The sequence below is a fragment of the Rhagoletis pomonella genome, unplaced genomic scaffold, assembly GCF_013731165.1.
Source record: "Rhagoletis pomonella isolate Grant_MI unplaced genomic scaffold, Rhpom_1.0 Rhpom_scaffold_00009, whole genome shotgun sequence".
Lineage (NCBI taxonomy): Eukaryota > Metazoa > Arthropoda > Insecta > Diptera > Tephritidae > Rhagoletis > Rhagoletis pomonella.
Window position 1 is genome coordinate 14,005,536 of NW_023458563.1, and position 23,658 is coordinate 14,029,193.

At 37.5% G+C, this 23,658-nt stretch overlaps 1 protein-coding gene across 5 annotated transcripts in view; it reads left to right on the forward strand.

Annotated features, from left to right (window-relative positions):
- Positions 1–23,658, forward strand: part of LOC118745584 (Wilms tumor protein 1-interacting protein homolog) — a 277,158-nt gene that overhangs the window by 191,718 nt on the left and 61,782 nt on the right. For 4 of the 5 annotated variants that reach the window (XM_036479082.1, XM_036479083.1, XM_036479081.1 and 1 more), the window contains one exon: positions 7,175–7,523. In XM_036479082.1, the coding sequence (XP_036334975.1) occupies positions 7,175–7,523 (349 nt within the window). Of the gene's footprint in view, positions 1–7,174; positions 7,524–12,410; positions 12,851–23,658 lie in introns of those variants that run through there. The other variant, XM_036479084.1, reaches the window with a different exon arrangement.

The window sequence follows — 23,658 nt, forward strand, 5'->3', positions numbered from 1 at the left end:
CTGCACTTGATAGTAGTTGGTTGAATAAGGAAAATGAATTAGCAACATGAGTTTACGGGATGTACATAGCTCAGTGGTTAACGCTTCTGACTTTGAACATCGATTACGCAGGTTCGATCCCTGCTGAAGTCTAGAAAAAAGAAGTCTGATGAAGAGATGTGGTGATCTCCGAAATAGCTGCTATAACTTCTACCGCATAGACTTTGTTGCTTTTTAAATTTTTCCTAATAAACAATCGTGGTAAAAAAGCTCATTAAAAATATTAAAAATAAAGAGAATTAAATTTATTTTTTATTTATTTATTTATTTAGCTTCAACGCAACAGCCGTTGGCTATATTTCAGCGCTGACACAATTAGAATTACATAAAAAGCAATTTAAATCTAGTGAAAATATTTGCATCTTATATCTACCTTTATTTTAGATAGGAAAACGAGAGATAGAAAGAATAGAGTAATAAGGAAAAACAGCAGAAGGAACGATTAGTTATACATATCTATATTTCATTAGGCATAAAATTTGTAGAGCTCGCTTTTAAAATGCACAGTGCTTTTGATAAGTCTCAATGCGGACGGGAGGCCATTCCAAAGACGAATAGCGTGGACAAAGAATTGCCGCTCGGATATTGAGGTGTTGTATTTCGAGTGTAACAGCTGTGAAGATCTAGTTGACCGGATATAGTGTAATCGGCACTTTAGATACTGCGGTTCATTCGTGACTAGAATTTTATGCAGCATTACGAGACACCTCACCTTCAATAGATCATTAAACGAGATTGAACAAATCTTTGTGGCAAAATTCGAAATATGATCACGCTTTCTAATGCCATATATATACCGGGAAATATTGTTGTACAGTAAATTAAGCTTCTTATTGCATACACTATCACACTTAGCAAACAATTCTGAACCATATAAGAGTGTCGGTATCAGGTAACTTTTAACAAGAAGTAGGCGGATTTTAATTGGGGTAAAATATTGAGTGGCCCATAAGGACCGCAGCATACCATAAACTTTCCCGATCGCTCCATAGATGTGGTTGTTCCAGGTTAGAGTCCTGTTGAAAATTATACCAAGGTTTTTGGCGGAGTCAACGTACCGTATTGTAGAGTTATTCAGCGTAACATTGTCAAAGCTGTCGAGCCGAAAGTTTTTCTTATGTATAACAATGCATTGTGATTTGCTGGGGTTTATGACCAGTCCATTCTTAGAAGCCCAACCATTGACATGGTCTAAATCATAATTAAGATTTCTGATGCAAGTATTAATGGCGTCAGGTGGGCAGCTGAGGTACAGCTGCACGTCATCAGCATACACATGAATCCTACAATGCTCAAGTACTTTAGGTAGATCGTTTATGTATAAAATAAATAATAGAGGACCAAGAACGGAACCTTGCGGTACACCTTGCACTACAGGAGCCAGGCAAGATAGAGAATTACCCGCGCATACTGCTTGCGACCTATCAGACATATACGAGTGTATTAAGTTTGACGCTGAGGTCGAGAAGTTGAAAAGATTTGCAAGTTTTAAGCACAATAAGCGATGGTCCACGGTATCAAATGCTTTAGAGTGATCCAGAAGGGTGAGAAAGGTCACGTAGTTCACATCCAGTTTTTGCCTAATATCGTCGGTGACATTCAGTAGTGCCGTGATACAACCTCGATTTTCCCTGAAACCAGACTGGTATTCGCTCACTAAAGAATGTTTTTTTAAAAAATAATGTATTTGCTTATACATCAGGTGCTCCAGCACCTTGGATAGAAACGGTAGGATGGCTATCGGTCTATACTCGCCATTTGGCTTACGGATCGGAATTATTTTGGCCTTCTTCCAGCAGCTAGGAAACTCCGATTTGGTTAGGATTACATTCAGTGTGTAGGTTAGATGCGGCAAAATTTTTGGCAGAATACATTTAAGGAACTTGGGGTGAATACCATCCAGCCCTACAGCATTAGATTTAATGGCAAGTATTGACTGAACTACGTCGCAATCATCAACACAGACAAAATTGAATTCTTTTAACTTGTTATGAGGGCGGGAACTATAGTCATCGTAGCTGATATTTCTTTTGCTTGGCTTAGTAAATTTTTGATTAAGCACATTAACATCAACATCAACGGTTGCCGTATTTACTTTTTTGCCGATACCTATCTCTCGAATCTGTTTCCACGTTTGGTTGGAACCGACTGCTACACTGAATCTGTGTTCATAATATTTTCTCTTTTGTATTCGTATGGCCCTAATGGCCTCCCTCTTCAGTATTTGGTAATCGGTGAAGAAGGCATCTGTTTTAAAGAGCTTCCATTTGTTATATGCTGAGTTACGCTGATTTATAAGTCTTTTAATATCTTGATTAAACCAGGGACGGTTCGTATGTGTTTGCGACCTTTGAACAAGTGGGACATATCTGTTGAAAAGTGTATTAATTTGGCATTGTAGAAAGTTTACTTGATCATCAGTCGATGTCAAATCGCGTACTAAACCCCAATCAATGGCGTCGACCGACCTCTCAAGTTGATTATAACAGATCCGATTAAAGTCACGATATGAATACGAGTTTCGCCTAAGATTTCTTACGTCGAAATCATAAATAAGGAAAATTAAGTCGTGTTTCGAAAAAACTAGGCGCAGATAATTGATCATAGAAGAGGACGTTAGACAAATCATTAACAAGGAATATATCGAGGAGCGTACTGTTTGTTTGGGTAAAATGTGTAGGGTTCAGTGTGTTTACGGCGAAAAGGCCAAGGTTTTGCATATCTAGTGTAAAAGTATTATTGCGAAGTAAGTCACAATTAAAGTCTCCAGATATGACTATATTTCTGTGCGATACTGTTAGGTCTTCCAGAAACTCAATGAAAGGTGAGTAGTCTATTGTTTTATTTGGCCTATAGACACAGCCTATAAGAATCTTGTCCGAGTTTGTTACGATCTCCACAAAGATATATTCAATGGTGTTGGTAATTGGAGAAACACTATTTAATTTATATGACAGCCCATTTTTTATGTAAAGAGCAACGCCACCACCATGACCATTCCTGTCGTGCCGAAGTAATTTATACCCACTGACACTGAAGAAGTCATCGCTATGGCAAGCTGAGAACCAGGTCTCGGAAACACACACCACATCAACATCGGAAAGTTCAAAAATGTATCTGAATTCGTCAATTTTTTTAACTAAGCTTTGTGCGTTGATATGACATATTTTCAGACCTTTCTTTTGTTTGCTTAGTATTCTGACCATATTAAATGTGTTGTCTTTGATGCCTCCCTGACTTAAAACTTTATTGTACATTATTTTGCACAATCCATAAAAGCATTTTAGAAGCGAGCGAAAGCAAACTTGCGGGGAAGGTATAACTAAGAGATCTGTTGGGTGCAGGCGAAAATAAAACAAAAAGAGTAAGAGATGAGAAATTATGGAAAATAAAAGAAAACTTAATAAACTTAATAACTAAAGTGTGAATCATTATGTGTTTTTTTGCAAGTTGTTGTTTTGCGCTGCAATTCTGCTAACATCATCTTTGGATTTTACAACAGTTGCCTGGTCTTTTGGGTGACATCTTACGTGGACTTGCCCACGTTTGGAGAACACATTCAAGAGTCGCTTTTGGTTTTTCAGCTCATAAGCAAACTTCATGAGTTCACGATTTTGTTTTGTCAAACACTCATGCATAAATATTTTACCCTCTGCATCGTGTCCAATGTCCCGGAGAGTAAGCGGTCTTCTCTTGCTTTTGCAGAAACGAGCTACAGCACGGAAAAGTGAAGAGCGATCACCTGAATTTCCCAGTTTTACAATAATTGGTGCAGGTTTGTTGTTGTTGCTTCTATTAAGCCGAAAAATTTTTCCAACTATCAAATGACATAAAAATTTTCCAAATCCTTGAAGAGGTTTTCGAGAAATATTAATTTAAAAAAATGTTGTTGTTTCCCAATAAAATATATATATTTCGTTATGTTCACTTGAATGATCTCTATCGATCGCATTTTTAATTTTTTTTAATTCGAGAATTGTAGGTAGGCATTTGTTCCATTAGTTTTTATACATTTGTGATGCTTTAAGTGTAAAATTTCACGAAATTCTGCATTAAAATGCAATATTCCAATGTTGAAAATCCGCACAACAATCTTGTGAAGTTAATGTGAATAAGATGGAGCAAAACTGGTATTGCCACTCTATTAAAAATAAAATGGAGGTAAATTGCTGCTGCCACTCTCTTAAAAAAGGTTTTGTGCGTCCAACTGCTTTTTGCGTAGGCGGCCTTCGGCCACGCTAAGGGATTATAACCCTCACTACGTAGAATTCTCCTTTCTGTGTTGGCAAAGAAAATGGACTGAACACCTTTGCAGAGAACACCATTTTGCGTAGGCGGCCTTCGGCCGCGCTTAGGGATTATAATCCTCACTACGTAGAATTCTCCTTTCTGCGTGCTAAGAAAAGGAACAGAAATCCCCTTTTCACAAAAGTATATTTCTTGGGTGTTTTTAAAGTTGAAATACAAATTGTATTAATAGAGTGGCAGCACCAGTTTTCCTCCATCTTATTTATATTAACATCACTATATTGTTTGTGCGAATTTTCAACACCGGAATTTTGCAATTAAATACAGAATTTTGCGAAAATGTACACTTAAAACATCACAAATGTACAAAAACTTATAAATACGTGTTAAGTGAGTTCATTTACTCCATTTATATGTATCAAATTCATCAAAACATAGTGCGAATAGTGCAAGTGTTTTTTGCGAGTAACTATTTAATGAATCAAAAATGTTAATTTCCGGTCTCGGATTATTATTATTGGCGTCAAGGCGCGTCGATTGATACCACTATCGGTCTATTTTGACCTGGTTTCACTAAAGTGCACTACTACCGAAAAAAGGATATGAATTAGAACTATGGATTTCTAATGCTCACATTATACAATAGATGTGTGGGGATTTCGGCTGATTTGGAAGACCACCCTTGGTCACGTCCAGAACGTATTTACCAAGAGGAAAAACCGTGGGGATTTCAGTAGTTTTCCTTGCAATCACCGTTGATGATGCTATGCTTGTAATTTATGGTCTGAAAAGATAGAAAATTGCATTAACTAAATGTGTAACACATCAAATGAAAAAATTTCAATAATTTTTGCCATTTCACAAACCGAATTAACAAGAAATAGCAACGCACCGCGATGCGATATAGAAATAAAAACCAACAGGGCTTCCTTTTTTTGGTAAACAACACAAGCGCTCAGAGCAATCTGATCCGCAATATTATTTTGTGAAAAATAAGAGTGGAAAATAGTTTTTAAACATGATTATCACATTATCTGATTACCGCACACTATTGTGTTTATTTTTTGTAGAATTCTATCTATTGGCTACAAAAACAAAAACCCTTTCTACTGGTATACTGTGGTATGAACTGTCGGCTAAAATAGCTCGCGCATCGCTCCGGGTCCGACGAAGCGTGGTCGCCAAAAGATATTCAACTCTGTCGTCACGCTGCGTTGGATTGGACAATGACCTCACGGTAGACCAAAGCTTGCTCACACCAAAGTCGAAGTGGCAGGTCTTCAAATGCTCTTCCCACTTCTTCCGCTCATGTACGCTCACTAGGCCACCACCATTATCTGGCTCGCGATCTCGACGGTGCATATTTTATCCGACGCAATACAACAATGTTAAGACGAATCATAAAACGTGTGGTGCGTGACGAACGCTAGGCCACCACCATTATCTCGCTCGTGATCTCGACGGTGCATATTGTATCCGGTGCAATTCAACAAAGTTGGAAGTGCATTGAGTTGAATTGTAGCACCTTTTTGTGCCTTGGGAGACCAATTGTGATGTGGGATGTAAATGAGTTCAGTTGCCCGCCGGCCCCCTGCTGTATGTGCTGCAGATGAGGGTGCTGCCTTGTGGTGGTGGTGGTGGGCGGCGTCGCGGGGGTAATTTGCGGTTGGGCAGCACAGCAGGGGCCACGTAGTCACTCCTCCAATCATGCGGGTTGCGGGGTCCGGCATACGCCTTAAAGTGGCACCAGCCAACGCTGGAGTTGCAACTGACTGATGTCGCGTTACGGTATATTCTGGACTGAAAAACTGAGCAGATTTTTGGAGGGACTAAGAGTTGTCGGCGGCGGTGTGTGGGTGGAGGTGCTGTAGTGTTCGTATGCATGTGCGTCTATTGTTGTGTCGTGTTGGGGTGTGGATGTGTTACGTGTTGTGCTGCTCGGGCGAGTGCTGGTTTGCCGTGGAGGCGGTCCGATTCGCACAGCATGGGGCCACGAATGACGTGGTCCACTGCCGGGGCGTACGTAGGCCCGAGCAGGTGCGGAGATGACTCCACCCGTCACAGGCGTTGCACCCTACCGAGGTGGAGTTTGCGTGCAATCGTCTCTGGCATACGCAGCAGGTGCATATTTCTGGCCCTGGGTTTGACTATATGCCAGCCCTGAGTAGAAAGATACGGAGCAGATGTAGCCCCATTATCGAACAACGTTTGATGAATTTCGCTGACCTAAACGGGGTTGGATCGCGGAAACAACAGCCTTTGGTCGGGTAAAACGCGGGTCACTCTGATACATAGAACCAGCTTTGTGTACACTGTCGGGTCCAGTGGTTGTTTTATGAACATCTGGCCTTCGTCCATCGGTTTGTATATGTCTTTAGACGGAGCCTTAGCGACGGCTCTGCCACAAGCAGATGTCTGTTCGGGTGCCCACGTCTGTGGCACCCTACTTAGAACTGCTTGAGCAGCATGGTGTTGTGCTCTCAGATGGGGAGCACTTGGGCCTTCTCATACAGGTGGGGTTTTGGAAGCTTTACATCTACGTGCAGTGCAGTCCACGGCAACCACACGGGCGCTGCATGGTTTTTAACCATGCATTTTAGGTTGCCAAGTATGCCTATCACAGTCAGGTGTTTATGCCACGAGAAATGAGCGATGTTCAGAACAGAAGTGATGCAACAAAGAATGGAAATACTTATGAAACAAAAAGGTCTTATGCACACTACCAAATCTAAATTTTTATATTTTAAGATACTTTTACTGGCAACAAAATTCATCAGAAAGGGAGTCACAGGCGTTCACATCAGTGTGTGACGCCACTTATTCTTTTGCTAAGGAAAGCATTTATATGAATTAATATTTGAATATATACTATTCTTTTTCATTACAGGTACGTGTTTTAAATGCAATGAGCGGGTTTTAGGAGAAAACTCAGGCTGTACAGCAATGGAACAAATATATCACATTGCTTGCTTTACGTGTACACAGTGTAAAATTAATCTACAGGGTAAACCTTTTTACGCGTTGGATGGAAAGCCGTTCTGTGAATATGATTACTTGCAAACATTAGAGAAATGTTCCGTATGCATGAGACCTATATTGGAGCGCATACTTCGTGCGACTGGCAAGCCGTATCATCCTCAATGTTTTACCTGTGTTATTTGTGGAAAGAGTCTTGATGGTATACCATTCACAGTAGATGCCACTAATCAAAACTATTGTATATCCGATTTTCACAAGTAAGTTGCCTAATCCCAAAAGAAATACTCAATCTGTGTAAAAATTCATTTTACCTACATAAGGAACCCTGGTACTATCCTTCATTAAACATCTAACTAGTTTAATAGATTTCGTTAACAAAAACCAATTAAAATAAAAAGACCCGAAGCACATATCCAGAGCATATTCACAGCAGAACAGTTTTCTGCGTTTGCAACACTGCGCATAATGTCGCTTCAAGACGCAGAGAGACAAAGGTAGCACCATCGGCAGTACCGATATTTTGTTCTCAGCGGTTTTTGTGACGCCATGATAGAATTAAGGTTTATTTTTAAGGTCTTTTTACTAGTTTTTGCTAGCAGAAATATTTAGCTAAGAATTTATGCAAAAATTTTTCACTGGCAGAGCCTTTCTTTACTCTTCGTTCTTTCTGAGTGTAATATTAAGTTTTTATTTTCTATATATTATTACGCCACAAGAAAATTTTGCAATCCCTTTTTTGAAGACACCATGAGCTCGATTTCAATGAAACATACACCGATTTATCCCGATACATAGGGGGCGTAGCATCTGACATATAGACTAAAATGTGAAAACCACTATATCTCTAAAACCAATTATGGAAATGAAACTTAACACAGATGCATAGATTGTACTTACGGTGAAAAATGGTAGGTACTGGGAAAGTGGGCGTGGCACTTCCTATACAAAATAAAATTCTCATATCGCTTATCTCTGGAACCGCCTATGCTAACGTCCTGAAATTTGACACAGCAACATATGTTGTGAATACCGTACTTATGGCGAAACGTGGTAGACAATGGGAAATATCGCTTATCTCTGGAACCGCTTGTGCTAACATTCTGAAATTTGGCACAGTTATTTATGATATCAATCACGTACTTATGGCGAAAAGTGGTAGATAACGGGAAGGGGGGCGTGGCACCACCCGTACAAACAGAAATTTTCATATCGCTTATCTCTGGAGCCGCCTATGTTAACGTTCTGAAATTTGACACAGGAACATATGTTGTCAATACCGTACTTATGGCGAAGCGTGGTAGCCAATGGGAAAGGGGGTGTGGCACCGCTCATACAAACTGAAATTCTCATATCGCTTATCTCTGGAACCGCCTACGCTAACGTCCTGAAATTTGACACAGCAACATATGTTGTCAATACCGTACTTATGGTGAATAGTGGTAGATTTTGGAAGAGGGGGCGTGGCACCGTCCATACAAACTGAAATTCTCATATCGGTTATCTCTGGAACCAATTATTATAAGGTGATGGAATTTTATACACCTGGTTTTATACACATATAAATTTGCAAGAATCATTCAATTGGAAACCACTTTCTCCCAGATTTTAAAATCGCATTGAATGATTGCTGTCTCGTTAGAGGGATCAGTATGTTTGGCTTCCGATAGGTGCCGCAGGGATTGAGAGCTATCCTAAAAAACCATATTTATGATCAGATTTGTTTCACTTTTAGAACACATATTAGTAACATAATTTGGTATAACTTGGTAGCCAAATCGTGTGATGAAAACATATATTGGGCTCTGGCCCATTCTTGATAAAACCCCATGTGAAACCGCCGTTAGAGAAGGAAATATTATCTTTTGTTGTAAACCTTCAAGATACTTTTGAAACGCACGCCTTTACTTGAACGGAAGTGTGAGCGTGAGCATGTGTTAGTGCAAACATAGTAGCCATAATGCCACAGAAGTGCTGGCAACATATGTTGTGGTCAAGTTTGCATCATGTACCGCCAGCAATATATGTAGCGTTTGGGACATGTAGCACTAGCAACAAATGCATCGGTGAAGCGGTGTGAGTGTGTGAATGTGAATGCGGTATCTGGTCATGGGACCGTTGAGCCGAATTGCGGTTCGCCTGAGTGAAATTTTGTTGACCTAGACACCCGAATAAAAGGTCCTAAAGATGACCAACGGATTCATTATAGTGGTGACATGTTATTCGAACGTGCAAGTGAAAGTGCAAAGTTTCCTTAAGATAGTGTGAAAAAAATATTAATAAAAATAAATCGGTCCATAACCCGCACAGCTAGCGGTCCCGCACATATATCGCAAACCGTCCGGTGAAGAAAATTTGGAGATATCGTCGAATTTGGCTAATTGGAATAGGAAGTAAGCTCTAAAGATTCCTATTAAAGGTGTAGAAATCAAGTGTTTTGCGTTACTAGTGCCGCCATAACAAATAAGCATAACTAAATGCTTATGTACGTGTACGCACAGAAGGTTTATGTTAATATATGTGTGTGATATGCAAGTGTACATAAGCGTAGCATAGCGAAAATCCGACCATAACGATTAAAATGTGTGTGTTTTGTTTTTTTTCGCCCTCCGAGGAATTGAAAAGGACCTCCACTTACCTTTAACTATAGTCGAGACAATAGAGGAGTTATTGTGACCCCCACGGAGGAAGGAACTTCGCCGTTATAAAGTTGACAGTAATATATATCTAAAAATGGACATCTGTGTCACCCATACCCAACCACCAAATTTTGCACCACCACTACTGGTCGGAAAGTCGCAGATACTTTGGTGAGAGATACCCACTTCCATAAGAAACCAGCAGCAAAAGCGGATTTTGGTGTCTAAGCCAGGATCAACGTAAGAAGCTGACCTCCTGCTCTATAGTGAGCCGAACCTACTCGTAGACACGTGGTAGCCAGAGCATCGATGGCGTCAATATCCCCAGCCCTACCAGCTGTGGATGAAAAAAAAAGTCACTCCAGTTTTATTGAGTTTTTTTCTTGTATTCATTCGAAATGTTGCTCAGTTAGAGTTTTTTCTTGTATTCATTCGAAATTTTGCTCAGTTGGAGTTTTATTGAGTTTTTTAGATATTAAGAGAGTTTTCAAAGTACATATAAGTTTTGAAGTATATAGTTTTTTTTTAAATAGCAATATTACTAAGAGAAGAGTTGGTTTTGTATTACTTACCTAGTTTCTTCCGTCCATTTTCCTTTATTCCTTTTTTTTGAGTTTTTTTGTATGAGATTTCAGTTTTTACACAGTTGATCACATTTCTCTTTTTTTCCACACAGTTTCTCACATCTTTTTTTACTGGAATTTATTAGTATAATAGCGGTTTCCTATTTTTTTTTTTTTTGCACGTTTTGATCGGCCAATTATCAATTTTCTATATTGATTTGATTTGGTTTGAATTTTTATATATATTTTTTGTAACTTTTATTTTATTGGTTTGAATTAGAGATGGGCACGGGCCCCTGCGTAAGCCCGCGGGTACGGGCCAGAATTTTTGCTGTCAGCACGAACTCGTGCGTGCATGGGCGTTCAGTAAAATTTCACAAAAGCACGAAAAAGCCCGTTGCTAATACTACAAATTTAGATAAACTTTTGTTTTTATACAAAAAAAAAAAATAGTACATATTAAAACTCTTTTGATAAAAGAAAAGCAAAAAAATAAATATTTGGGAACCGATAGAAAAAATTAGCTACGTAGTAGTTTTGTTTACATATCTGTACATAAAATACCCTCCACTTTTTCAGCTTCCCAGAAAATATATTATACAAATCTTTGATGTAAAAAATTGATTCGCTTAAGTAAATATACATACATAAACACAAAATTAAAAATATATACATATGTATACATACAATAAAAGTTGGTTTTTTATTTCCGGGCTGGGACGTGTCCCGCGTGCCGGGCCGGGTTGGGCCGGGCCCCACTAAAATTCTTATAGTGCGGGCTCGTGCGTGTTTTTGAAAGTTGATTTTGCACTCGTGCCGGGCCGGGCTTGAAAATTTAGGCCCGTGCCCATTTCTAGTTTGAATCACTAAAATCAACCCCCCTATTATGAATTTCCATACGATAAACGATAAACGCTTGCAAGCGTATCGTATGAAATCAGTATTGGTATTGTCGTTTTCATACGCCCGACTGATACACTATTGTGAATGACCGTGGTTTTTGTTTAATTTATTTTGTAAAATTGAGAACGAGCAATAAAATAAAAATTAAAGGACATCTTTTCTACAATTACGTTTTTTATAAATTTAAATGAAGGAAGTAATGAGACTCGCATAGAAATTTAAGAGATGCTTCGAATCCTCTGGAAATGAATTCTATATTGTAGGTAGCTCATAAATGTAGATTTAAAAGCTTAATTATTAAGAAGCGCTTTTACTTTTCAGAGGAATTTCCGACTTTCCAAAGAAGCAGTTATTTATATCCTGAATTAAGTAGAAAACAAATTGCGTGTACGGAAAAATAAGTCATCCATACCAAATATAATAAAGGTCTGCGCAACTCTAAGATTTGTAGCCCAGGGATCATATCTACAGAGTGTTGGTAATGAGGCGTTACTTGGTTTAGCCCAACCTACTGTTTCCATTGTATTGAAAGAAACATTGAGTGCTTTGCAAACCACTCTATGTAGTAAGTGGATTAGCTCCAAGTATACTGAGGAAGAAAAGAGAAGAGCAAAATCTAGCTTCTTTGCATCAAGTGGTATTCCCGGAGTAATTGGATGCATTGACGGAACCCACATTAAGATTGTGGCACCAGAAAAAAGTTTGCAGCATTTGTATTACTGTCGAATAGGGTATTTTAGCATAAATGCAATGCTAGTAAGTAAAGAAATTTCTATACAATAATTTAAAGTATTTTAAGTTTAATGTTTTTTCCTGTTACAATCTTGCGCCCGTTTTAGACCCGTGATGATTTAAATATATAAAATACATCAATGCCAAGCACACCGGCGCTTCACATGACTCCATGGTTTTTCAAATGTCGGGATTAAAAAGACAATTGGAGTCAATGTATAACCGTGGTGACTCTAACACCTGGTTATTAGGTACTCAACTTGTAACTCAAACATTTTAAATTTAATTTATTTACTTTCTATGTTTTAAGGTGACGCTGGATACGCCTTAGCGCCTTATTTGCTAACACCTTACAGGAATCCTGAAGAAGGTTCAGTAGAAAGTTTATATAACTCACGGCACTCTAAAGCAAGGAATATTATTGAAAGGACGATTGGGGTTTTAAAGAGTCGGTTTCGCTGTTTGCTAAGTGCTCGCGCACTTCACTACACTCCTGCAAAAGCCACTTTGATCATAAATGTTTGTGCAGCTTTACATAATATTTTCACCATACGACGAAGAGGATATTGCAGATGTTCAAAATGAGAATTCGGAAATTGCAATAGAAACTTCTGAAAATGACTGCTCCTATGCGACAAGCTGCAGAAGAAATCAGAAGAAATGTACTGTCTTGTTTTAATTGATTTTTACTATATTTCTTTAGGTTTTTTATAAAAAAAATAAAGCTTCTTGCTTCAGGTATAAACTCAACCCCCATTGTTTTTTAATATAAAATAAGATCACATTCGTAGCTTAAAAGTAAGAATTCAGTCACTATTCACTATATTTTCTAAACTTACTTAAACAAACTAAAATTCACTTTTTTTAATAAAATCACATTCGTAGCTTAATAGTAAATGTATCAAATTAATAAATTCAGTCCACTACACTACACTTTATAAATTTACATATATACATACATACATAAAACTAACAATTTTTATACATATTCTGTTTGATCTCAAGAAGGTTTTTCTTGAGTTCTAACTTCGCTTTCCTATCTCTTCTCTTTCTATTTCCTGCTTATCAATAGCGAATTTATCTTTCTTTATATAGTAAGTTTTTTTGGTGTATACCACAATATTTGAAAGGCTTTGTTTCATCTCTTGTAGTGTGGCCAAAGTCTCCTTTTAGGGTTAGAACTGCTATTTCGCCCCTGCACTCGCGAAGGCCCTGGGATATCGTAGTCTGAATATATTTCCATTTCCGTAACGGACTCATTTTCATCATTATTTTCCATTCCAAATTCTTCGCCTGGCGGATTTTTGTAAGTGGTGTAGCTCATTAGCCTGTTCACCGTCTCTTCCAGATTTGAGAGTGGAACTGTGTTGTGTGGCCCACCTCCAGTTGCTAAATTCTCTGCGTGGTTGTGAGCGCTCTGTTTCTTTGTTTTGTATTTTAAATCGTTCCAAACCTACAATAATAAAATGTTTTAGTCTTTCAGTTCCAAATATACGCACTACTAATATGCTTACTCTTTGCCATGCATCTGATGATCGTGTTGGTGGTCCTAATGAGTTCAGCTCCTGAGTAATTTTTTCCCAACGTGGTTTCGCGACAGCTCCTCTTGCGAGGTCGGTATTCTCCTCCATTAGCGAAGCAAGACGCTCTAGTTGATGCTTGGTACTCAGAACTCTCGGCCTAAAGAAATTTTTGAATTGTGTTTATAACTAGTTCATAATCTATTTTTGCTCATTTTAATACTTACATTATTCCAATTTCTCAAAATAATTAACAAATTTTAATTTGGTATACTAGCACAGCAATCTATCGTTTAAAAATGGCGAACCGCTTGCAAGCGTTTGAAATCGAACCGCTGAGACGTTAGGTATCGTTTGGCAATATCACATTTTTACGATATACGATAAACGCTAACTATCGAATTTCATACGATAGACTTCAATTCGTAATACGGGATAGCAGAATGCAAGCATTTATCGTGTATCGTATGAATTCATAATAGGGGGGCAAGTTTCGTTTTTTTTTTAATTCAGAAAGGGCAAAGAAACCAATATAAGCTTTAGTTCACGTTTTCCCCATTTGCTTGATTTCCTTTTTGTGGTTTCCTTTACCCACGTGTAATAACTTTTTATGGCCATTGAGATTGGGTTGTAAAGGTTTGCAAAAAGAGGTGAATTTTGAATTCACGATTTGACTTCACTTTTTTTATACCGAATCACTTAATTTTAAGCTCACTTTGGTTTCTTTGCGTTTAAAAAATTCTTATTTTACTTGTAAACACCTTTTTTTGCACATTTAATAACTTGCCGCGATTGCTATCGAGTGATCGGTCGTACTAGTGACACTATTCCTAGTTAGTACAGATACGATAGGCTAGTACTTTTATGTATGAGAGAATTGATGTATATTCGTATGTAAGGTTTTCTTCCCCCCACACAGGCTCTTCTCCGAGATGCTGGTACCACCATCGACGAAGGAGCGGAAAAAGTGAGTGAGTACTTTTTTTGACATTAAGTTACTCATGCGAATTTATGTACATGCCTATGTTTTGAGCAGTTTTTACATACGCATGTACATACTCAAGTGATCTTGTTATGGCGCCTCAAAAAAAAAATTAATAAATATATATATATATACATAAATATTGGGGCAGGTCGATTTGTAGAGGCCCAAAAAAATTAACAGAGGCACATCACGATTATTATTATTTGGCTCATTTCAACAATCTTGCTAAAACTGGTTTTTACTCGCAATTCTATGATTAAATTGTAATGTTTGCCCGTGTATATTTATATATATATATATATATATTTATTAGGGCGGGTCAAATTTTTTGCATCAAAGGCACATCGCGATTATGGCTATTTGGATTATTTCAAGCATTTTTGCTCAAGAAACCATAGGGCTAAAATGAATTTCGAGCCAGCGATTTTTTCTATCTCGTTTTTTTTTTCAAAAGTGGCTCACCTGTTGAAACAGCTGTATTGAAAACTAACCAAATGTGTATCTTGGGGTTTTTGGGGTCGAGAAATCCCTTTCTGGCCTTAATTTTTTCTTTTGAGAGCCGCCAGAGGCCGCTTCCGTACTTTTTTTTCGATTTCAATGCCTTTTTCAGAAAATCGACAATATTGCTGCGAAAATCCACGAAATTTGATTCTCATAATGAAATTTAAATTTTTAAATAGCCGAAAATGTTCAGCGTTGAAAATTTTTATTATTTTTTTATATTTTTTTTTATTTTACATATTAAACACTGCATGAAAATGAAAACGTACAGTATGAAAATGAAAACGCATGCTGTCACACATGTCATTTGTCATACAATATGTCGATAAACAGTATTACCAACATAATATTAAAAAGAAATACGTTATACGTATTTAAAAACTGAAACATTAGAAATGGTTTGTTTTTTTTCATTTACATTTAATATGTTTTTATCTTTTAAGTTGAATTTTTGAATAAGGAAAACTATATTAAAATAAGAAAAAAATTTGTTTGTAAAATTCAGAGAACAAATGAAAAAAAAAACGAATTTTTTGTCCTAAATTGAATAAAATCGATATTAGTTGTGCATGAATATACCTCCCTTCTCCCTATTTTGCAACGCTGAATATTTTAGACTATTTAAAAATTGAAATTGCATTATGAGAAGGTCCAACTTCGTGGATTTTTGCAAAAATGTTGTCGATTTTCGAAAAAAGGCGTTAAAATCCAAAAAAAAAAAATTACGGAAGCGGCCTCTGGCGGCTCTCAAAAGAAAACATTAATACCAGAGATGGATTCCTCGGCCCCAAAAATCCCCAGATACACATTTTGGCTAGTTTTCAATACAGCTGTTTCAACAGGTGAGCCAATTTTTGGAAAAATAAACTAGATAGAAAAAATCGCTGGCTCGAAATTCATTTTAGACCTATGGTTTCTTGGGCAAAAATGCTTGAAATAACCCAAATAGCCATAATCGCGATGTGCCTTTGATGCAAAAAATTTGACCCGCCCTAATAAATATATATATATATATATATATATAAATATACACGGGCAAACATTACAATTTAATCATAGAATTGCGAGTAAAAACCAGTTTTAGCAAGATTGTTGATTTTTTTTTAGACAGGCATAAGTTTAGGATTTGCTTAAGTAAGTAATATTTGCTTTTCTTGCTTATTCCATTTTGGGGACCTTCGATTTTTTTGTTGTGGAATTAATTGATTTTCTATTGTTTATAATACCTATTTAAGTGTGTACATATGCTTATGAATGGATACTTATGTAAGTAGCAATAGGATCACACTGATACGTTAAACAGAGGTCTCGACTCGACTTCGGACATGGGAAGTACGGACTTATTACTCCCGCTATAACCTCCGCGGCGCAACACCGCACACACCAATAAAACAGATCCATCGATATATTTTTTGTAAACAATACTGCGAAATATTATACACAGCGAAGAACATATAAAGTGCCTGAACCTTTAAACAAGCAAAATTTTAATACCTGAAGTTTTCAATACATTTTAAGTTTTTTTCTTGTTTATATTTATATTTAAATATTTCATCATGTATTTATATTACTTTTATCTAATCCATGTTTTTATTGCCTGCATATAACCATACGAATACATAACATACATATTATTTTTTTGCGATAACATTTCTGTTTACTTTCTTTTTTTTTGTTGAATAAACACGCTCAGAAATAATAAAATATTTTGATGTCTTTTATTGAAATTTATCGTAATTCATTTTTGGTTCGTTCTGAATTCTTGAATTTATTAATTTTATTATTATTATTATTATCTTTTTATCTTTATTATCAGTTTATTTTCAAAGTTTGCAGTTTTAAACTCAGTTTAGTTTTTTTAGTACATCGTATCGATTATATCTGTTAGATTTTCGTGTGGTAATACTATGAAATGATAATATCTTTGAAGTTTTGAATTTTTGGTGTAAATTTTCTAAGATTTATTATAAGTTTTGAAGGTCCATTGAGTTTGTGATTCCTTTAATTTGAAATCAGTTTCATTATACTTATTTATCTTTTTCTTTGGTGAGTGTATATAGGTATACTGCTCCTTTAGTTTGAATTGTGCCTGGATTAAGTTTTTTTTTTGAAATTAGCAGTTTTAGACTTAGTTTCACCTTTATGAATTCATACATAATTTGATGGCCCCTTGAATTTTAGTTGCCACATTAGAAGGAAAATAATAATAATTTGGTTAGATTCGGAAGTTTTGAATTGTACTAACAACCTTTTGGACTCGTTGAATCTATCTGAAGTTTGTATTATTAGGGTTATTTTTTTCCATTATTATTAGTATTATCGTTTGGTTAATATTTTATAATTTTCATATTTTATTTTTGAGATTTTGGATTTTGTTTTGTTTTCGTCTGAGTTGTTGCTGTTGGGTTTTGAATTAGTTTTGTTTTGTGTTTTATAAGTTTGTCTGCGAGTCGACTTGAAGACAAATTCGGTAGTGAGAGCGGTTGAATGTCTGAGGAGCAAGAGAGTGAAAGAAGGATAGTACGTGGTTTAGGGATTTTTGATTTAAACAGGCCAGTTATCATGAGTTATTTTCGCGCCCTTGAAAACCAGGTCGTGGGTTCAATTTTTAATCAAATTGACACTGGGATTGAACGGCCGGTGGATTTCGTTGCTGCTGATTTTTTTAATAGGTGCGCTGGTAGAATTTTTGGCACGATCGAATCTGAGCGACCAAACTGCGTATCCATCACAAACGAAATTTCGGTTGAGGAACATAGTAGTAGCCTTAGTTTCTCGCAAAAAGTTTATCTGCTTTTCCAAATGTCGCAAAGTGGTTCTTTGGGAGGTGCGAGAAGTGATGACCCTGTAGAGAGCAATCCACCCAGCGACTCGGCAGCTGCTGGTTCAAAAGCTCAGAGGAGTGAGCCTGCCGGCACTGCGACAAGCCTTGAGCAACTGAGCCGATTAACGGCTATGATGATGCAAAAAAATGAAATGCGGTCGCAGTGCATGAACGAGGTGCGGCATATGAGAGATGATGTTGCGAGCCTTAGCGGCCGGCTTGCTGAAATGGAGACGTCAGCCCAAGCACTGGACCATCGCTCCACCAATGCATAAACTCAACAAGAAATCGGGAAAACGAGGGTGCTGGTAGTAGAAATAATGAGAGGCCTGCACACGACGAACGTAAGCCACCAAGGTGGAAGAAAGTCGACCTCGAGAAGTGGCATATTGAATTCGACGGCACTAGTAAAGGAATGAGCGTAGAAAGTTTTACTTTTCGCGTTTAAAAGTTGAGGGATCAAAATAACATCTCTTTCTTCCAGCTTTTCACGGACTTTAACTGTCTGGTTTCCGGCGGCGCCTTGAAATGGTATTGGCAGGTACTTGAGGACCAAGCGGATAATCCCGAATTTGGATATTTCGAGATGAAATGCGAGCTGCTAAACCATTTCAAGACTGCTGAGTCCCTTAGAAGCAGATGGTAGGAATAATAAGGGGTAACCTAAAGGCATACTTAGCCAATTTGACGTTCGCGTCCAAAATGGAAACTCTGGCGAAGGTGAACAAGAGTAGGGCTAGAGCCGTAAATGAGTTAGAAATAGAGCTAGTAGAGAACACAGGAGATAAAATGTTAGAAGCGTTTGATAGGAACAAACTTGATAGGAAACCACAACACTCCCTCCCAGTGAAGAACTGTGATACTACGTCCATGTCCACATCTGTTTGTCCTAAGGCATCCAAGTCCACCATTAAATCCTTTTGTCCTTCACCCTTCCACTTAATGTTGTGTTTCTCTTGCGGCATGCCGGTGGACCACTATACGAAAAACCCGGCTGAGGTCCAAAGAGAAACCAAGTGTAAGTCGTCATTTTATAATATGCTGTGTTTTGCTTTTGGTGGTGATTCGTCCTTTTGTGTTTATAAAAGTAAGGGAAACTCCAGTCTGGCGGAAATAACCGGGAACTTTAGCCGGGAAATGGGCAACCCGGAGATGTGTTACGATGTGTTAGCCCTACTGGATTCCGGTGCTGGTGCTAGCTGTTTAGGATAGAACGCAAATTTGCTATTGAAAGATAAAGAAAATATGATTCTGCAAATCAGGGGACAGAATATTAAGACAGCTAATGGAGGAAAGACTGCTGTAGTTGGAGCCATCAAGTTACCAGTGTTGCGGGACAATCAAACAAGGGAATTAGAATTTTTAATAGTACCTGGTCTTCAACAAGAGGTGTATTTAGGTATCGACTTCTGGTTAGCTTTTGAAATGAGTGTTGTAAGCAAAGGAATGAATGGGGGTGTAAATGATGCTAGCTCCTTCGATGCCGTGCAACGAGTTCTGACATCTGAACAGACGAGCGCATTGGAATGGGTGAAATCCCAGTTTCCCTCATTTGTAGCGTTAGGGTTAGGCCAGACAAAGCTAGAAGAGGATGTTATTGAGGTAACTAACGAGAATCTGCCAGTTAAGTAGCGTCACTACCCGATTTCGCCGGCCATACAAAAACTAGTGTATGCTGAACTCGGCCGAATGCTGAGCATGGGAGTCATCGAAAAGTCCAATAGTAGCTGGAGCTCACAGGTCTCATTGGTGATTAAAGGAATCTTGATTACGTAGTCGGCGATTCCTGGGCATGTCAGGTTGGTACCGTCGATTTATCCAGGATTATGCCACCATTGCGGATCCGCTGCACGACTGCCTCTCAAAAGACAAAATCAAAAAGTTTAAGATGACTGACGAGGCCAACGCTTCCTTTGAGAACTCTCTTGGTAGTATCCACAAAACCTTGGCACGACTGCGCGATAAATACTAATGGCCTGGGATGGTAGCCGGCGTATGCGCCCACATAAAAGATTGTGAAGTTTGTAAGACAAACAAAATACTAAATGTTATTAAGAGATCGTTAATGGGCAAACAGCATATAACAGAACGACCTTTTCAGCGTTTGTTTATAGATTTTATGGGTCCGTTTCCTCGTATTTGTGATGGTAATGTGTATGTCTTTGTATGTCTAGATCATTTGTCGAAATTCGTGCTCCGCCCCCCCAGGCTTTGAAGTTTACCTTATATGTAGGTATACAATCTTCGATTATTACCACAGCGACCACAAAAATGCAGTTACCAATATAGCAACTCAGTTGCCAGCTTGCAGTTGCCATCTATAAAACCATTTCAGCCAGTGGCCACCCAACTGAAGTTCGGTTGCCATATGCCTAAGTCGGCTCAGCTCGATGTTCTGGTCACATACATAAGTACTCATTTTCATGAGTCTATCTCTTCTTATTCTGGTACTTACAAATATCGCACCAAAGTTATAATACCATTTCATGCTCATGAAAGGTATAGTTTTCAGATTTCAAATCGGTGAAGTAGGTAACAAAATATAAATTTAAGCATTTTCTTAACTTCTTCCCAACGTATCTATTAAAATGTCATTTTCAAAAATGTCATGCATTGCTATGCCATGTCATTCCATCTCAAACATACTGTTATAGCATGTCAGTGATTCTTAGCTCAGCAAACAACACTGTTGTGTTTCTGCAGCATATTTTTAATACTGTTTAATCCTGCCTTGTATGAAAATGTATATAGCAGGCGTGGGCAAGGCCGAGGCCGAAAAGAGCCACATCTAAGTTCTAAATTCTACAAAGAGCCACAAAAAAAGAACCAGAAGAGAAAAAATTTATTTTTAAACAAAATTATTATTAGATATGAAAAACATTAATTTTATTATTATTCTATTGTACGTAAGATTCAAAAGATCCCTTTGGCGAGATTTTCAAAATCTGGTGTTAGGTCAGTTAAAGCCGTTCGTACCAATTCTGTTAAATGTTGGATAGTCAATAGGTACGTTTGTTTAAAATCTCCAGTAAAAAATGTCCAACAGCGAAATTCCGGCGAAATGTCATCTGTTATCTCACAAGAGAAAAATATCGAAAATAGTACGCGAACAGAAAATTTTCAGAAACTTGCAAATTAGACGAACAGCTGATAGAAATATTGTTTACATTCAAAAAAATTTAAAACGTAAGAAAACAAATCTCGAAGCCTTATCCTGACACAGTTCACGGACTAAGCGAACAATTACTTCTTATAAGTTTAATTAGTCGCATTTTACTATTTTAACTTCCAAACCATCAAATTCAATTTAGTGATTTACGTAAATTCCAACCAGCAGTTTTTGATCAGCTAGTTTCTTGTAGGCAAATTGCTGTTGGCAAAAATTTTTCCAGCAGAAACTAGCAGATTTCCCTCAAATGAAATGTCATTTTGCTCTCTCAATTTCCCTACTTTGCAAGTTTTTTGCGTACGCGAACACAAAAAGCTGATAATTTTTATAACCTTCAATAATTAACAGGTACGCGAAAGCAACTAATTGTGAACGGTATTTTTACTTTACGAATGTTATTGTAGAGTACAAAGACTCACAGTTATACGTTGTACCAAAAACATCAACTTTTCTTCTTTTGCTTTTCTTAAAAAGGAGTATTTCGGATATTGTAAATGCATCCTCAATTATGTAACATAAAAAATCGTTTATGAAGTATGCCAATTTAAATAATTTCAAATCCGTACATCTTTTTTCAAAATCTGCTTTTAAATCATGTGCAATATTTTCTCTAGCCATGGATCTAGCTGAGCTCTAGCTGAGATCCCTTTCTTTTTTAAACACCTCGGATATCACTGACCATTAAAAAGGACCCTGAATGACCGCAAACCTCAAAGCTTTACACATTTTTGTATGTGATTTTTAAAATGAATCAATGGTTGAATTTTTGTACTGAAAGGGCTAACCCTAAAAGTATAATCTACGTCCGCGGGGCGTATACGGAATGGTCTTTTTTTTAATTTTGACACAAAATTTACTTTTTATTTTGTTGTTTTAAATAAATGTGGTTATAGTTTTTATTAATAAAACTATGTTTTATTATTAGTCAAACTCACAACTGCAATATTCTTTAACAAATAAGGCAGGACTAAGTATATTTTAGCTCACAGGTTATCTTTTAAGTACATAAGCCTTTAGGACGTATGTTAAGGCTTTACGTTACTCCCAAATAGATTAGGCTTCTAGGGTTAAGAAAGCTTTAGTTTGAAAGTGTGATATTAAATGCTTTTCACCATAAAGGGCGCCAAGTTTCAATGATTATTGCGTTTCAGATTAAGATTAATACCAGATATTGTGAAAGGTTGGACTATACCTTAAAGATGACGGTTTTCTCATGGCCCACTGCAGGAAGCTTAGAGTAGAGTAATGTCTTTTAAGAACTTAAAAATTATCCTGGGTTATCAGGTGTCTAGCAATACATATTTAATTGTTGTCTTTCACGAAGTTCTTTAAATAAATTTTGAGCTAAGGGTGGATACTGTGACCTCATTGTCTTTGGCCATAACTTCCTTCTTAAAGAGAGGTTTTTGTTTACCCTTTATTTGTTTGTCCCTTACGTATATGACGTCGTTTTCGTCATAACGTTCTGGTAGGGACCTTCTCTTATTATGCCTTCGAATCTGGGCAATCTGTTTCTTTTTCAGAAATGTTTTTAAATATTTGTTCATTTTCCTACTTTAATCTAAAAGTTCCTGGTAGTTGGAGGCCCTTGAGCGATTAAAGAATACTTCGCTGGGTTTTCAGTTTGTAACCAAGTGAATTGAGTTGTTGTAGCGGTCTACCGCAATGTTAACTAGCTCCTTCGTCTTGAAATTCGGGTTAACTGATTTTAGACATCTAAATATTTCGATAAGGGTAGAATGGAGCCTCTCAACTTGACCATTTACCTGGCTTCTTTGTGATGGATTCCTAAGGATTCTAATAAGTTTTGTGTTATCGGGCTAACTAGCCCCCTTTCGTTGTCGGTCACTAATACTTTTGGGGTGGTAAAATAGGGCAAAAGTTTTACCGTTCTTTGTTTTAGGTGCAAACTTGATCTGTTCCTAACGTGGAAAAGTTTTGCAAATTTTGACAATTTGTCTATACAGCTTAAAAATTGTTCTCCTTCTATGTCAAAAATAGCTACGTGGATGATTTCACAAGGACATGATGGGATTGGTGTGCTTTGTAGCTCTGGCCTGTTTGGGTGCTTATCATACTTGCTAACCCTACACGTTTCACAGGACATAATATAATTTCGAATTGTACTGCTCATTTTTGGAAAGTAGTATCGCTCTAAAGTTTGTTTCCTATTCTCAGTAGCATTTCGATGCGCTCTCCTATGCTCTTCCCATATGACTTCACATATTCTATCAGGGTTTCGCAGATCTTCTACAAGAGTCTGAGCTACCCGGACCTTATCATGCATAAAATGTTCTAAATACACCGCCTGAAGCATCCCTAAGTGAGTTTCTGGCATTTTTATGGCATTGATTACATCTGGTTTCAGTTTTTCCTTGAGTACATTAACGAGCTGTTGCTCGCTGATTCCCTCAATTACTAGGTAGTGCCGAAGATAACCGGGAGTGGGCTCCTCGCATATATGCAGCCTGCCCCGAACACAATCTGGTTCCTAAACACATTCAGTGTCATGTTCAGCAATGTGAATGGTGTCGCCGGTTGAACTGCTCTCGCTGGCAG